This window comes from Schistocerca serialis, chromosome 6, assembly GCF_023864345.2.
Source record: "Schistocerca serialis cubense isolate TAMUIC-IGC-003099 chromosome 6, iqSchSeri2.2, whole genome shotgun sequence".
Classification (NCBI taxonomy): Eukaryota; Metazoa; Arthropoda; class Insecta; order Orthoptera; family Acrididae; genus Schistocerca; species Schistocerca serialis.
In genome coordinates, this window is record NC_064643.1 from 716,442,789 (window position 1) to 716,460,910 (window position 18,122).

Genomic DNA, 18,122 nt, shown 5'->3' on the forward strand with positions numbered 1-18,122 from the left:
TTTATTTTTAAGAATTCCAAAGGGTAGGGCTCAGCAAACAGTACTTTTGTTTGAATAGGCTCAAGATTTTCTGATGTGCTGAAGTGCTCGATAAGGTATCAACCTTACTTGAAGATTCACTTGACTTGACACACAACACTAGGGCAACGGATATGCAGTAAACTATAAACTGGCCACTACACCAGTCTACTGTCCTGCTAAAAAACTGAAAATTTTGTCAAACACAGGATGAAATAGCATTAAATTCTATCAACTTACAAACTTCTGTTGCATCTGAATGGGTCTCCAATAAAAGTTCTCATTCATGTATGGATATTGTACACTTATACATCTATGCTGCTTTTGAAGTAAAGGTAACAGTCAAAGATGGAAATGTTGTCCTCCAGAAACCATTATCTGATTCTGAACCCAATTCTCGAGTTAAAATTTGGTTATGAAAAACGAATGACCTATGCAGTAAAATGATACATTCAGTCGCTATTCCCGTATTAGAATACCAAGGGAAAACATTACCAGCTTTAGAACACGATAGTGACATGCAGATGAAACAAGAAAGAAAATTAATCCAGAATTAAATGTCTAACAAACGAAACAAATCCCATTAAACTGACAGCAACTGTTATCACAGGAATAAATTACAGCAAAAAGAACTGTTGTGGAGACAGTACCAACAGAAGTCACTCGATAGTGGGACGAGTAAAAGCTTGGGAATTGGACTGAGTCATGATTGCAATCTTTTATTTATGTATTAGTTACTGTTACATGTGACCTGCATCCTAGAAGATATTGGCATCTGTGTTTCACTGTTGCTCAAGCACAGCACTACACAAACGGAATGGAGGGTGAACAGTGACACTAGCTTGGCTGAGAACTATAATGAGTGCGCAGAGGGGAGTGATAAGGGGGCAGCAAATTCCATCATGCTGCCACCCATAGGAATCTATACTATGTACTTTGGCTTTTTATGAGCATCTATCGTGTTTAAACTGCAGTTTGCGTGAAACCATTTGCACTCAGAATCAAACCGAGTATAAAATTGGGCAAATATTGAACTAAAGTGACTCAAATGTTTGAATATCTATGCTGTTGAATTGATCTACTGAATAGCAAGTGATTATCTAAGGTCTAAGTAAACATTATTAGTTTGCTTCTTCAGGACTTGTGGAAAAGAAGGGCGAGGGGAGAGGGGGGGGAGGGGGCAGGGTGGAGGGGAGGGGAGGGGAGAGGGGGAGGAGGGGGAGAGGGAGGGGGAGGGAGGGGGGAGGGAGTTATCTGAACTCACATGGTACCTGGTTTGCCAATTTCTCAATCCCGAGCAATATTTATAATGTAACATGCCACAGTCTTGCATTTGAATTGATGCTCACACACATCACACACATACTGCATAATTAATAATGCTACCACCCATGTTTACTTCATATAACAGATTGTGTCCAACAGGTATACAAGGTTCCAGGTACATTTTTCATTTTTTAGTTCAGAACTGAAATTCCTAACCATATGCATTCATATGTGAATGTTACCAAGTGAAATGGACATTTTAACTCAATTTAGCTAGCTTATTTTCATGTCATATGTAATTTCCCCAAATATGTGAGAAAACCTAATATGGGAGAGGAATGAAAAACACTCCTGATAGCACTGCAATGTGTAAATGTAAACACTTGTATACACAGTTCAGCAAATCGAACAGCTCTACTGCATACATTCATTAAGAATGTAATATGCAGATACTTTACCAGCAATATTCTTCAGGGAAGTTGTTCCATTTCTTCATCATAGTCATATTCACATCTGGAAATAATCTGAAATGAAAATAAAATAGCAGTAATAAGAATGAGTCATCACTACATCTACATTTACACTCTGTAAGCGACCTGACAGTGTGGCGGAGGGCAATTCTGATACCGATATCTTCCCCCCATCCCCCACCTGTTTCTTGGGAATGAAGCGTGAGAAGAACGATTGTCAGTAAACCAAATGTCAACTCCATATACAATAGTTATTTGCTACTAGAATACAAGGCTTGTCAACACCTCGACAGGAGAAACATACTTTCATATTCCATTAACAATGACATGGAGAACAAGCTCGGAGCAAGAGTTTAATCTACTGCCCTTTCTAAATGCTATTTCCTACAAACGATCTTTACCCACCCTTCATGACATTTCTCTACATTTTCTTGGACAGGCATATTTCTCATAAATGCCACTCAGTGCATTAATATTTACAAGAAATGTTTAAATATCTATATTGCTGAATTGATCCATTCAGTGGCAAGTGATTATTTTAAGTCTATGTAAACATTATCAGTTTGCTTCTTCAGACCTCATGGAAAAAGAGAAAGAGAAAGAAAGAGAGAGGGAGAGAGAGAAGATCCTAAAAACATCCATACAGCAGCTAAGGAAATGACTACACCTAACAAACTGTTTCAATAACCCTCCTAATAACAGTCATCCTGAAATTCTGAGGTGGGAACTGGCATTACAAACACTGTTATGTCTCATCCTATTGCTCTATTAAAACTAATTCTGTCTTACTTCATAGCTGCTTTCATTCCTCTTCCACTATTTTCTTTTCCTCTGATTACTATATTCTCTCTTCTTCACTGCTGTCTTCTCTTTCTATCTCAATGCCTGCATTGTCACGAGGTGTGTGTGTGTGTGTGTGTGTGTGTGTGTGTGTGTGTGTGTGTGTGTGTGCATGCACATGTGCGCTCAATGGGGGAAGTGGGATGGGCAGCAGAAATATGTTTTAGTAAACTTTTAATCTATATCTCCATGTGATTAATACCTCAACCATATCTACTGACTAACAACAAAGGAATGCCATATCATTATGCAATATCACCCTTCATGTTCCATCTTATCATGCTTTGACATGAGGAATATCCCAATCAATATCCTTCCAGCAGCATTCAACCACCCGGCCAACCTTCACAATATCCTGGTCCATCCATTTGCCACTTTCTACTTCCAATTCATGACAACATGGGTCACATTTGGCATATGGAATTCTGATAGGGTGAAACTCACCTGGACTTAAGACTGTATTTAAATGCCAAAAAAAGGCCATAAGATGCACTGCAGAATGCACACCAATCGAATCATGCAGACATTACATCAAAAACTTTTAACATTAAGACAGTCCCTAGTTTATATTTGCTAGTACACACAAAAGAAAACCTGAATAAATTTGACCTTATAATGTCAATACACTAGTATGACACGAGAAACAGAAATGCAACTAACAAGCCATATGTCACACCAGCAAAGGTCCACAACAGCTACATATATCTTGGTCTCACATATTTTAAAAAACTATCTAAAATGATCAGTTAGTGCTCCAGAATAAATTTAAAAGTGCTATAACAAAATGGGTAAAAAGTAAACATTTTTATACAATGAAGAAATCTGGAGAATGTATAACAGATGACTCGTTAAGGCACAATGAAAAGACACACTTTAGTTTTCAGCCACAGCCTACACCAGAAAATGAAATACACATTAATTCACATAAACGTGTAAACCTCAGACACATGACTGCCATCTCCAGCAGCTCGGACTGGAACGCAGCTGTCACATAGAATGGAAACAGCAAACTGGAGGGGACAGGAAAGGGGCAGGTATAGCAGCGTAGAACAGGGGGGAGAAAAGAGCGCTGTCTAGCAGGGCATGCAGGGACTAAACTGTCAACAGGCGTAACACCAGGAGGCTGTGAGGCAGGGAGATGCGTAGGGGGGAGGGAGGGGGGGGAGATGGGGTGCGCAAAAAAAGAGGAGGGGTGGGGAAGGGGAAAGACGGGCGAGTGTGATAACAGAGAGCGGGGGGGGGGGGGGGGGGGGGGAGATGGGGTGCGCAAAAAAAGAGGAGGGGTGGGGAAGGGGAAAGACGGGCGAGTGTGATAACAGAGAGCGAAACAGAAAGAGGGTGAGGAAATGAGAATAGGGAGGATATAATGGGACAGAGGGTGTGAGGGGAAATGGAATGGGAGATCTGTTTGCAACTAAAGCCCAATCCACGAATGACGGCTGTTAGCACAGGCTGAAAAACACATCGAAACTGCAAGTTCTAAGTGACAGTTGCAATATGTGTAAACATGTGTTTTGCGCTTGATGAAAGCATGTATCCTGCATATTATGTCTCTTGTTTACTTGTGTAAAATTTGTTGTTTGCTACCACCATCATCCACAACAACTCAAAAGAAATGGAATTAAAATTCATGAAGTAACCCACAACAATAACATTTAATGCTCACATTGGGTACTACATTTACAGCAGAGCGCTCAAAACACTACTGAACATACATGGGGTGCCGTAAAAATGCATGACATAGTTACACAGAACAATCCTAAAGTCAACCACCATCGTTTGTGACTCCAGCTGCAGGTCTGGGGGATAGTGCCTTCCTGTGAAGACCTTGATGAAGATCCTCAGCACACTGGACAAAGGAGTTCTTGTCACTTCAGACACGCCACCACTGAGTGGCCAGGTTCTATGGGAGGGATTTTTTGGTGTGGGAGAGATGACAGCTGTCGAAATGCAGGTACTGTTGGCGGTTGCTGGATTTAATGCGTACAGAAGTGTGGCTGGACCCATACCACCTTACTAATTTTATCCTAACCCCCCATAACTACTACTTCTTTGAATGGAAAGTATACAAACACATTTGCGACACAACTGTGGGCACCTGCATGGCACCCTCCTATGCCGACCTGTTTATGGGCTATCTACAGGAAACCTTCCTAGCCTCTCAAAACACCAAACCTCTAGTCTGGTTCAGGTTCAATGATGATATCTTCATGATCTGGACTCAGGGCCAAGACACCCTTCACAACTTCAACACTTTCTCTCCAATCTGCTTCACCTGGTCCTCCGTAACCCAGCATGCCATCTTCCTGGACGTTGGCCTCCTCCTCTCCGATGTCTCTATCCACACCTCTGTCCACATTAAGCCCCCCAACATTACCTGTATTTCGACAGCTGTCATCCCTCCCATACAGGTGTTTTGCAGAATGGAGGACAGTGTATTTGCAGCAACAAGAACTTGCCCAATATGCTAAGGATCTCACCAAGCACTATCCTACAGACCTAGCCCACTAACACCTCTCCCATGCCATTTCCCCTCACATCCATAATTCTCCCAGCAATCTCAACCTAGGTGCACAACCTGCACAATCCAGCCACACAGAACTTCCTATTCCAGTTCTGTCACAGGCTCATTCCTACTCAACACAGGCTGGGCCATCTGTAAAAGCACCATGTCATTTACGAGCTCTGTTGCAATCATTTCAGTTTTTTATATTGGTATGACTACCAACAAGCTGCCCACCAGGACAAACGGCCACTGCCAAACTGTGGCCAATGGCAAAATAGACTACCCTGAGGCAAAACATGCAGCTGAACATAACATGCTTTATTTCAATGGCTGTTTCACTACCCAAACCACCTGGATCCTCCCTCTATCAGCCGCTTTTCTGAACTGCGAGGATGGAAGTTATCTTTATAACACATTCTCCGCTCCTGAAATTATCCCAGCCTCAAACTACAGTAAACTAATGCCTGCACGCCCTTCACCCAACAGTTCTCACCCCCTCCGCCCAATCACCTCCTTCCTATTCTAGTTCCTTCACACTCTTTCTGTGCCACCCTCTGCCAACATACCCACCTGTCTTTCCCCTTCCCAACTCCACTTCTTTTTCACGCCCCGTTTCCCCCCCTCCCTGCCTCACAGAATCCCAACGCTGCACCTGTTGGCAGTCTAGTCCCTCCACAGTCTGCCATACATGCTCATCTCTCCCCTCACCAATACCTTGCTATCCCTTCCCCTTCCCCACTCCCTCCAGACAGCTGCTTTCATTCTACATGACAGCTACATTCTGGTACGAGTTGCCGGAGATCACGGTTATGTGTCCCTGAGGCCTTCTTGTACTGCTGAATGTGTGCGTGTTTACTTTTCTAATGAAGGCTTTTGCTGAAAGCTTATGAGTAAGTCAGAAATGAAAGGCACACTCTTTCTGTGCCACCCTCTGCCAACATACCCACCTGTCTTTCCCCTTCCCAACTCCACTCCTTTTTCACGCCCCGTTTTCCCCCCTCCCTGCCTCACAGCATCCCAACGCTGCACCTGTTGGCAGTCTAGTCCCTCCACAGTCTGCCACACATGCTCATCTCTCCCCTCACCAATACCCTGCTATCCCTTCCCCTTCCCCACTCCCTCCAGACAGCTGCTTTCATTCTACATGACAGCTACATTCCGGTCCGAGTTGCCGGAGATCACGGTTATGTGTCCCTGAGGGCCTTCTTGTACTACTGAATGTGTGCGTGTTTACTTTTCTAATGAAGGCTTTTGCTGAAAGCTTATGAGTAAGTCAGAAATGAAAGGCACTAATCTGCTTTTGTTCTACAATTTTACTTTTTCGTGTTAACAGATTTTCAGCTTACAAGGCCATATTCAGATACTTATGTGTAATGTCTTTTCATTGTGTCTCACTCCAATTTAACGCATCACCTTTATGGAAAACAGCAATTTATCTTTCCCTTATATTGTTGATTTTCCAGCTTGGAGTTTCCATTGTTTGATTTTTAATAGATGACTTGGAGTTTTGATGTGGGTGTATACAAAATAACAAACTGTAATACTTTATGAAGTTACCAGTGTGATATGTTGATTCATTGTGGCACAATGTATTAGATTTGCAAACAATGGTCAGTCTCCAAAACAATGTGCTTTCCTTAAGTTGTAACTTACATTATAGCCTTCTTCTAACATCTGGCAAGGATCAAGTATACCGTAATGTAGTAACTGTACACATACACAAAAATTACATGACAACACACATCCCATGTACATATGTTTTAAGGTGAATAAATATTTTATTCTATTACATTCTATACACATATGTGAGACACACCCAGGTAAACAACCCACTGCTGACAAAAATAGGACTATTTTTTTTCTTTTATTACAAAAAAACCAAGACATTGCAGCTGCTAGCACACATGCAACTGGCACCACAACAATAGTTAAACTGCACTACAAACTACTACCTAACCAACTCTACTGTAGTGCTGCCACAATTTTTTGAATATTCTATGGAAACACAGCAGTGCAACATTGCAGAAGCCATAGGCAACTGATGAGCAGAGGATGGCAGCATATTGCTTACTGCAACAGAGCTGTTTACGCATTGCACCATGAAGTTGTCAGCATAACAGAAAGCAAGGATCTTACAGAAAGGACCAAGCAGTTTCACCAGAGCAGGCCATGGAAATGTTGTCAGGAATACAACAAAAAGTGGCACTTAGGCACAACAAATGAGCCACTATCTCATATAAATAGCTGTGACATTCTAGCACAGATACTGATAGCCTGGCAGACTGACTGCCACAAGCGGGACATGCCCAGCATGGCTGTGCCAGGGGTCAACAAGCAACACCATGAGCCTGACCAGCTGCTACCATGGCACATCTACTGGCATAGAGCCCTCCCACTACTTGATGTTGCTCCACTAGTGGGCCACTTCAGGTTCAACCCAGCAGCAGTTAAACTCCTGCTCACCCTTCTACACTGGTGTGGCAATCTTGTGTCACCGTTTGTAGAGGCAGGACTTCCTATCAGAAAGGAACTGCAAGTGTTCCAGTCATCACCTGCACTGCTGACAACACTTGTGCAGGCTTCGGCATGCCTAATTGGGATGCATGTTGCTACCAGGCTGCATACTTCAGCATTCCAAGGTGCACTTGTCAGGACCTGCTGACTGGTTGAGAGTCAAAACAGCGTCACAGATGTCTACTTTGTCACATGCCACGAGGGACATGGCCACCATACCATGGCATATGAGTGTAGTTGCACGAGTTGCAATGAAGTAATTGACCCGATGTGTTTTAACTAGCTGCCGCAGGCCTGTGTCCTCACCTCAACCACCTACTGCCAACCATCCTGCGCAGAAGTGACCTGTCAACCCTGAGTCAACTTCATTACTTTACACATTAAGCCCATGTCCTATGCAAGCTTGAAGAAATTGATTTATGGTAGGAAATCCACATATAATTAAAAATTATGGCAAAGGTTTAAGTCAGAAAAACAATGTTCACTGGGTGTACTGAACTAGATGAGACATTCAACAAATAAATTCTGTTTTTGTACAAAAAATCATTTAATAAAAGTTTCTGATTTTTCAATCAACTATCATTCATATTTCAGTATCTCTTCTGAATGCAGAGATGATGTTTGATCACTATGTATAGTGTTTCAAAACAGTGAACTGATATTAAAATTTTCTTTAAAAGGTAGAAACACCTATCCACATTACTTACAAGAGTAATATTCAAAAACTTAACCACACATAATATCAAGTAATTTCACCCATTGCAGTTTACAAATAGTAATATACAGAATGAGATTTTCACTCTGCAGCAGAGTGTGGGCTGATATGAAACTTCCTGGCAGATTAAAACTGTGTGCCCGACCGAGACTTGAGGCAAAGGTCCCGAGTTCGAGTCTCGGTCCGACACACAGTTTTAATCTGCCACGAAGTTTCAGTAATACAAATTTTATAAAAAAACAATCAGCTCCAATTAGGAAAATTAATCATTGTTTAATAGGCAGAATTTACAGCTTGCACATTTTACAGATTTTCCTGTTGTTGTGCACTCATATTTCTCGTATTTTAGATATTCTTGACAACCTCAGTGATATGTTTGATCACGGAAAATGAATCCTTGATGCAATGCATCATTTCGTAAGTGATTTGTAAGAGTAGTCTCCTTTTTGTCAACTTCTTTGCATTCTAACTGGGATCTACTGAAGGCCACAAAACATAGTCATCAGTCGCTGATTTGTCTTCTGTTCACAAGTATAAATATTTGTTAGCTGATAGCATGTCCAAAATATTCCTATAGTTCTATTGTAATCTAAAATCACTTCTAGCTTACTGTCATCTCTATTGCTGATTTGGTCACTGTGCACAAAAGTATGACCCTTTTTTTTTTTCAGGGTGTAACTCAATACAACAGTGTTACTTGTGAAGTCAAATAAACGATAAATTTCACAGTTGGTTATTTGCTGCAGAAGTCTGGTTTAGCTTACTGTGTGTTTCTTGATAGTCTCATTTTCCTTTTTAGTACCTGCTGTCCTAAAGTGTAAGACATAAAAAAGTTGTCGCAATCTGCACTCTGATCTCTTACTTCGCTGAGGAAATCAAGAACAACTCTCATACCTCTTTTTTTCTGGTTATGTTCCAGTTGCTTTGCTTGCATAAATTTGTGTTTTCAGTACATATGAAACATCACTGTAGCAATATGTTCATTTTTATCCCATGTTTTACTGATTTACTTGAAATTCATTGTCTAACTAGGCACTGACTTCATTTGTGCAATAACAGTCAAGTTTGCTCCAGGAATATATAATTTGGAAATGACTTCTAAGCACTTTTCTCAAATAATAAAACTTGGGTGATTTTGTCAGTACATCACCTTTGTAACTGAATGAACTATAGCAGTGTTTGAAGCCAAGGGCGGAGCATCAGGAACCAAGCCACCACCACCGCCGCCACCACCACCACCACCACCACCACCATCTGCTGGGGACAGTGACCTGCCAAAGTTGCAACCCTTTGCCGTGCACCTGCTTCCGCATCAACTTCCTTACATGGGACAGTGCCCAGTGACCAGCCTCTGGGAGGCCACTTCGGTTTGACCAACTTCTGCACAATGACAGCCCCTTTGGTCATTGCCTCTGTTCCAGAACATTATGGTGTGACACACAAGCACAGGTACTTCTGCAAAGTCAGCCAGGTCAGTTGCATTCAAACCCTTCCCAGGCCAGCCATCATTGTCAAACAGGTTGGCAGCAATGTGATAAGCAGTCTGTGCTGGTTAACACTGTACTGATAATACTCCCATCACTACCATCCCTAGGCCTCAAATCTCTGTCCTCAGCCCGACCACCAAGGCATTTGGGCACCTCAGCTCTTTGCCACCTCACGGAACTACAACAGTGGGGATCCAGCCATCCCAGCATCTCCCGAGTTTCAAATGGGGAGCCCTTTCAGCCTGTGTCACTGGGACGAGACGCAGTCTGCTATATTCACAGCCACAGCAACAAACACCAGGCCACCAACTACAAGCCCGGCAACATGAGACTTCCCTCGACACAGCAGATGCCATGGTGGCACTTCGTGGCGTTTACAGACAGACAATACCTCCCCAGTATTTCCTGTCCAGCTCTCTTATGTAAATAGACAAATAACATCACTGAGCTCATGTTTATACAGCAAAGATAATTTCACTTTATTATGTGAGAACATATTTGCAGTTGTTAAGAGAGGTATTGCATAAAATAGCTCAACAGTGGGTGATGTCAACCAGCTACCACACTGAAGAGCCTGCCCCAAGTGTAACATGGGGTCAATATGGATTTGACCACGTCAATTTCATTGTCCCCACTATCAACGGCTGGAATACTTTTCACGGCATGAGGGGTATCAAATGCATCATCCCAACTTCAGTTCTACCAAAATATGAAGACCCAGAGGTTTAAACTGTCTCCCTTTGCAATAGAAGTAGGTCACATAGGTGTTATGGAACTTCAGACAAGCAATGCATACAGTGGATTATTGTTCTAGATTTGAACACGAGGCAGCCCCTTCCTTCACACATATTCACACCCACCTTGCAAAATACAATGTGGATGTGTGGTAAGTGGCTCCACTCAGTGCAGCCCTCTCTACAAGTGCCAGCAATTCTTGAATGGAAGAGATTTATGCAGTCCACCATTAATACATTTAATGATGAGAAAAGAGCAGCAACTTTCTCTGGTCATTCACTACTTCACCACCAAGTCCTACAACTCAGCTACACAGCTTTACAGTAAGCTGTCAATGACAGACACCACAAGATGTGATATTTTCCAATCCAATCCCTTTCCCAACAATGCTGCACATCACTGGCAACATGGCAAATACAAATGAAGCATTTCTCTGCCATTGTTTATAGGGATCTAAATGATTAATGGAAAATCTCATATAAAGATGTGAAACAAATACTAACAAAGAGATAGAGGGGCTGGCCAGTACTTACCTCAGCTCAGTACAGCAGATAGATACACAAAAAACAGAACCGACAATTTACGTTCTTAGCTTTCGGAACAAATGTTCCTTCATCAGGGAGGAGAGAGGGGAAAGAAAGGGAAGAAGGGAAAGTAGATTCAGTTACTCACAACCCAGGTTATGAAGCAACAGGGAAAGGAAAACAGGGAGGGTAGCAAGGATGGAGCTATCGGCTGTACTGAGCTGAGGTTAAGTACTGGCCAGCCCCTCTATCTCTTTGTTAGTAATTGCTTATAGGGACATATTTTACATAAAAGCTTACTTTCCATTGCAAATAAGTACTCAATAAACTGATAATACCTCCACTATACAAAGATGAGCACAGTGGTGTTATTGTGTCTACTCACATAAGAGAAAGGTATAGTCTGTATGTAAACTGAAAAGCAAGCTGTGCTCATGGTGTGGGAGGACTTCTTTCCCAGACAAACGATACTACTGCTGTACAGGATGACTATAAATCAATTTCCCCTCCATCAATGTAGAACATTTTGCAGAGATTTATAAACAACCTGTCCATACGATTTTTTTGCGTTGGTATTATTAGTAAGTCATATACCTATTCCATTTAGTGTTAGTGCAGTTCGTGGAAAATAAATGGTCCCACACATATCTGCACAGTGTGCCATCAGTGATTCTGAAGGCAAGCCATAGAAGGGTTGGTATGACTTTGTGAAACACCCTGCAATTGATTCTTGTAGCATAGTGCGGTAGAGAGATTGGGAACCCACCTGCTCACTCTTCAGTTTGCAGGCCTATGAAAAAAGAAAATGCGTGACCTCACTATGATGACCTTCCTTCCCTCACGCATCTTCCCTCCAGCCCCAAACCCTTTCCTCTCCAGCCTGTCACATTGCCTGAGCACTATTTATCACTTAATACAGCTCTACTTTACTTAGATTGGTACATACATTTAATTTTTGTACTTAACCTGCTCATTTAACAACAAACATTAATTTTGTCATTAAGACACTGTTTTTCCATCCCCTGCAATACGGAAACTGTAACTCCCAGAGAAAAAACTGGAGAGGGTCCCTTTTTTGTAGAAAATTTAATGAAGTTAATTTGATATTAGAAAAACATTTTTGCTGGAATCTGTTGTTACCAAGTTAATCAAGGAAAACATAGAAACATAATCTTGGAAAGCCCCCCCTCCTTCCACCAGCACTCATACCCCTCTGTCAGGTTTTTAAGTATACTGATAATGGCATTTCCTCCTTCCACAGTACAAAAATTTGCAACTACACAAATTAGGTTACTGTAGGTTGAGACTGGGATAATTTTGGGAGCGGAAATGTATTCTAAGGATAACTCCCATCTGTGCAGTTCAGAAACGCTGGCCATGGGGAGGGCAGGATACAGATGGACCAGGTTGTCAAGCAGCCACTGAAATTAAGCATCAACATCTACATCTATACTCCGCGAGCCACCTTACGGTGTGTGGCGGAGGGTACTTATTGTACCACTATCTGATCCCCCCTTCCCTGTTCCATTCACGAATTGTGCGTGGGAAGAACGACTGCTTGTAAGTCTCCGTATTTGCTCTAATTTCTCGGATCTTTTCGTTGTGATCATTACGCGAGATATATATGGGCGGTAGTAATATGTTGCCCATCTCTTCCCGGAATGTGCTCTCTCGTAATTTCGATAATAAACCTCTCCGTATTGCGTAACGCCTTTCTTGAAGTGTCCGCCACTGGAGCTTGTTCAGCATCTCCATAACGCTCTCGCACTGACTAAATGTCCCCATGATGAATCGCGCTGCTTTTCGCTGGATCATGTCTATCTCTTCTATTAATCCAACCTGGTAAGGGTCCCATACTGATGAGCAATACTCAAGAATCGGACGAACAAGCGTTTTGTAAGCTACTTCTTTCGTCGATGAGTCACATTTTCTTAGAATTCTTCCTATGAATCTCAACCTGGCGCCTGCTTTTCCCACTATTTGTTTTATGTGATCATTCCACTTCAGATCGCTCCGGATAGTAACTCCTAAGTATTTTACGGTCGTTACCGCTTCCAATGATTTACCACCTATGGCATAATCGTACTGGAATGGATTTCTGCCCCTATGTATGCGCATTATATTACATTTATCTACGTTTAGGGAAAGCTGCCAGCTGTCGCACCATGCATTAATCCTCTGCAGGTCCTCCTGGAGTACGTACGAGTCTTCTGATGTTGCTACTTTCTTGTAGACAACCGTGTCATCTGCAAATAGCCTCACGGAGCTACCGATGTTGTCAACTAAGTCATTTATGTATATTGTAAACAATAAAGGTCCTATCACGCTTCCCTGCGGTACTCCCGAAATTACCTCTACATCTGCAGATTTTGAACCGTTAAGAATGACATGTTGTGTTCTTTCTTCTAGGAAATCCTGAATCCAATCACAAACCTGGTCCGATATTCCGTAAGCTCGTATTTTTTTCACTAAACGTAAGTGCGGAACCGTATCAAATGCCTTCCTGAAGTCCAGGAATACGGCATCAATCTGCTCGCCAGTGTCTACGGCACTGTGAATTTCTTGGGCAAATAGGGCGAGCTGAGTTTCACACGATCTCTGTTTGCGGAATCCATGTTGGTTATGATGAAGGAGATTTGTATTATCTAAGAACGTCATAATACGAGAACACAAAACATGTTCCATTATTCTACAACAGATTGACATAAGCGAAATAGGCCTATAATTATTCGCATCTGATTTATGACCCTTCTTGAAAATGGGAACGACCTGCGCTTTCTTCCAGTCGCTAGGTACTTTACGTTCTTCCAGCGATCTACGATAAATTGCTGATAGAAAGGGGGCAAGTTCTTTAGCATAATCACTGTAGAATCTTAAGGGTATCTCGTCTGGTCCGGATGCTTTTCCGCTACTAAGTGATAGCAGTTGTTTTTCAATTCCGATATCGTTTATTTCAATATTTTCCATTTTGGCGTCTGTGCGACGGCTGAAGTCAGGGACCGTGTTACGATTTTCCGCAGTGAAACAGTTTTGGAACACTGAATTCAGTATTTCTGCCTTTCTTCGGTCGTCCTCTGTTTCGGTGCCATCGTGGTCAACGAGTGACTGAATAGGGGATTTAGATCCGCTTACCGATTTTACATATGACCAAAACTTTTTAGGGTTCTTGTTTAGATTGTTTGCCAATGTTTTATGTTCGAATTCGTTGAATGCTTCTCTCATTGCTCTCTTTACGCTCTTTTTCGCTTCGTTCAGCTCTTCCTTATCAGCTATGATTCGACTACTCTTAAACCTATGATGAAGCTTTCTTTGTTTCCGTAGTACCTTTCGTACATGATTGTTATACCACGGTGGATCTTTCCCCTCGCTTTGGACCTTAGTCGGTACGAACTTATCTAAGGCGTACTGGACGATGTTTCTGAATTTTTTCCATTTTTGTTCCACATCCTCTTCCTCAGAAATGAACGTTTGATGGTGGTCACTCAGATATTCTGCGATTTGTGCCCTATCACTCTTGTTAAGCAAATATATTTTCCTTCCTTTCTTGGCATTTCTTATTACACTTGTAGTCATTGATGCAACCACTGACTTATGATCACTGATACCCTCTTCTACATTCACGGAGTCGAAAAGTTCCGGTCTATTTGTTGCTATGAGGTCTAAAACGTTAGCTTCACGAGTTGGTTCTCTAACTATCTGCTCAAAGTAATTCTCGGACAAGGCAGTCAGGATAATGTCACAAGAGTCTCTGTCCCTGGCTCCAGTTCTGATTGTGTGACTATCCCATTCTACACCTGGTAGACTGAAGTCTCCCCCTATTACAATAGTATGATCACGAAACTTCTTCACGACGTTCTGCAGGTTCTCTCTGAGGCGCTCAACTACTACGGTTGCTGATGCACGTGGTCTATAGAAGCATCCGACTATCATATCTGACCCACCTTTGATACTTAACTTAACCCAGATTATTTCACATTCGCATTCGCTAATAACTTCACTGGATATTATTGAATTCTTTACTGCTATAAATACTCCTCCACCATTGGCGTTTATCCTATCCTTGCGGTATATATTCCATTCTGTGTCTAGGATTTCGTTACTGTTCACTTCCGGTTTTAACCAACTTTCCGTTCCTAATACTATATGCGCACTATTTCCTTCAATAAGAGATACTAATTCAGGAACCTTGCCCTGGATACTCCTGCAGTTTACCAATATTACGTTAACTTTTCCTGTTTTTGGTCTCTGAGGACGGACGTTCTTTATCAATGATGATAATGTCCTCTCTGGTAAGCCGTCAGGTATTTTATCGTTTCGCCCAAGGGGGGGTCCCTCTAACCTAAAAAACCCCCGTGTGCACGCCACACATACTCTGCTACCCTAGTAGCTGCTTCCGGTGTGTAGTGCACACCTGACCTGTCTAGGGGGGCCCTACAGTTCTCCACCCAATAACGGAGGTCGATGAATTTGCAACCATTATAGTCGCAGAGTCGTCTGAGCCTCTGGTTTAGACCCTCCACACGGCTCCAAACCAGAGGACCGCGATCGACTCTGGGCACTATGCTGCAGATATTAAGCTCAGCTTGCACTCCGCGTGCGATGCTGGTTGTCTTCACCAAATCAGCCAGCCGCCGGAAGGAACCAAGGATGGCCTCAGAACCCAAGCGGCAGGCGTCATTCGTTCCGACATGTGCTACTATCTGCAGCCGGTCACACCCAGTGCGTTCAATAGCTGCCGGAAGGGCCTCCTCCACATTACGGACGAGACCCCCCGGCAAGCACACCGAGTGCACACTGGCATTCTTCCCCGACCTACCCGCTATTTTCCTGAGGGGCTCCATAACCCGCCTAACGTTGGAGCTCCCTATAACTAATAGGCCCGCCCTCTGTGACCGTCGGGACCTTGCCGGAGAATCGGCCACTGGCCCAACAGGCGAGGCATCCTGTGGTGGCTCGGAAACGATGTCATCACCACTAGGAAGCACCCCGTACCTGTTGGAAAGGGGTAAGGCAGCTGCCACGCGGCCAGATCCCACCTTTGCCTTTCGGCCAGGCACGCGCGAGCCCACCACTGTCCGCCATTCACCCTGGAGTGATGGCTGACCGGTAAGATGCTCACTGCCGGAAGACGCAGCGACATCAGGGGTTCCATGTGATTCCAAGGCCACCGAAGTAGGCATAGGTCTCACCACAGTTGCCCCAACGCCACTACGAGCCGACGCCTGCGCCTCGAGCTCGATGAGCCTAACAGACAAAGCCTCCACCTGCCCCCGAAGAGTGGCCAATTCTCCTTGCGTCCGCTCACAACAACCACAGTCCCTACACATGACTATGTTTACCCTACTCTATACGGTGACAAATTCCCAAGATAATCTTCTGATGAGCTACTCTGATAATCAAGAAACACTCACTGAAATACGAGACGCGAAAACTACGCTAGGTTTTCCCAGAAAAACTATTTAAAAGCTAAGCGCAGCAAATAAGTACAAAAACGCTTTATACAAACAGTACTCGCTGCTGCTGGTGCTCTCGCTCTGGCTGTCACAAGACAACTGCTGATTCAAGTGACTAGTGGCTAACGGCCGCGAAACAAACAAAAGACGGTTTTAGGGCGCTTTCTGTTCTAAACGATCAAGAAAACACTAAGAAATCTAACACGAAAACTACGTAAAGTTTTATCAAGAACTGTTAGTTACTATGCAGAGCAGATAAACACAAATAGAATCCCTTCCTTAGTGGATGGTCGTAAACAAAATGCAAAATAAACGCTTTATACAAACAGTACTCGCTGCTGCTGCTGCTGGTGCTCTCACTCTGGCTGTCACAAGACAACTGCTGATTCAAGTGACTAGTGGCTAACGGCCGCGAAACAAACAAAAGACGGTTTTAGGGCGCTTTCTGTTCTAAACGATCAAGAAAACACTAAGAAATCTAACACGAAAACTACGTAAAGTTTTATCAAGAACTGTTAGTTACTATGCAGAGCAGATAAACACTAATAGAATCCCTTCCTTAGTGGAAGGTCGTAAACAAAATGCAAAATAAACGCTTTATACAAACAGTACTCGCTGCTGCTGGTGCTCTCGCTCTGGCTGTCACAAGACATGTTACGTTCAGCTGCACGTTATGCCACAGGTGGTCTACTTTGCTCTTGGTCACAGTTTGGCAGTCACTGTCCATCTTGGTGGGCAGCTGGTTGGTACTCATACCGATATAAACTGCTGTGCAATAACTGCAGCAGTGCACGTATGTGATACGGCTGCTTTCACAGGTGGTCCAGCCTGTGTTGGGATAGGATAAACCTGTGACAGGACTGGGATAGGAAGTGCTGGGTGGGTGGATTGTGCAGGTCTTGCTCCTGCATCTTCCACAGGGGTGGCAAGGGGTTGGGATTGGGATTGGGATTGGGAGTGAAATAGGGATGGACTAAGATATTGTGGAAGTTTGGTGAGGGATGGAACACCACATTTTGTGGGGTGGGAAGGATTTCAGGCAGGATGTCCCTTATTTCAGAGCATGATGATTGGTAATCAAAGCACTGGCAAAGGATGTAGTTTAGGAGTGATGAAGGGGGCACTCCTTTGTAGCTGGCTCTTGGGGGTGGTGGGAGGATTAGGGATGTTAGGGGAAATGGCTGGGAGATCTGTTTGTGGACTGGGTCTGGAGGATAGTGCCTGTCTGTGAAGGCCTTGGTGAGACCTTCAGTAAACACAGTAAAGAAGTTCTTGTCACTGCAGACACACCGTTACCATATGGCCCAGCTGTATGGAGGGGACTTTTTGGTGAGGAAAGGATGACAGTTGTCAAAATGCAGGTAATGTTGGTGGCTGGTGGGTTTAGTGTGAATGGAGGTATAGATGGAGCCGTCAGAGAGGAGGGAGTCAACGTCCAGGAAGATGGCACTCTGGGTTGAGGAGCAGGTAAAGCAGACAGGAGAGAAGGTGTTGAGGTAGCAAAGGAGTGATGATAGCATCTCTTGGTACTGAGCCCAGACCATGAAGGTGTCAACAATAAACCTGAACCAGACTAGGGGTTTGACATTTTTGG

General features: G+C 43.3%; 1 protein-coding gene across 5 annotated transcripts in view; it reads right to left on the minus strand.

Annotated features, from left to right (window-relative positions):
- LOC126484333 (alpha-N-acetylglucosaminidase) overlaps window positions 1-18,122 on the minus strand; it is a 372,796-nt gene that overhangs the window by 309,664 nt on the left and 45,010 nt on the right. For all 5 annotated transcript variants that reach the window (XM_050107785.1, XM_050107782.1, XM_050107780.1 and 2 more), the window contains exon 6: window positions 1,743-1,808. In XM_050107785.1, coding sequence (XP_049963742.1) covers window positions 1,743-1,808 — 66 coding nt within the window. The remainder of the gene's footprint in view (window positions 1-1,742; window positions 1,809-18,122) is intronic.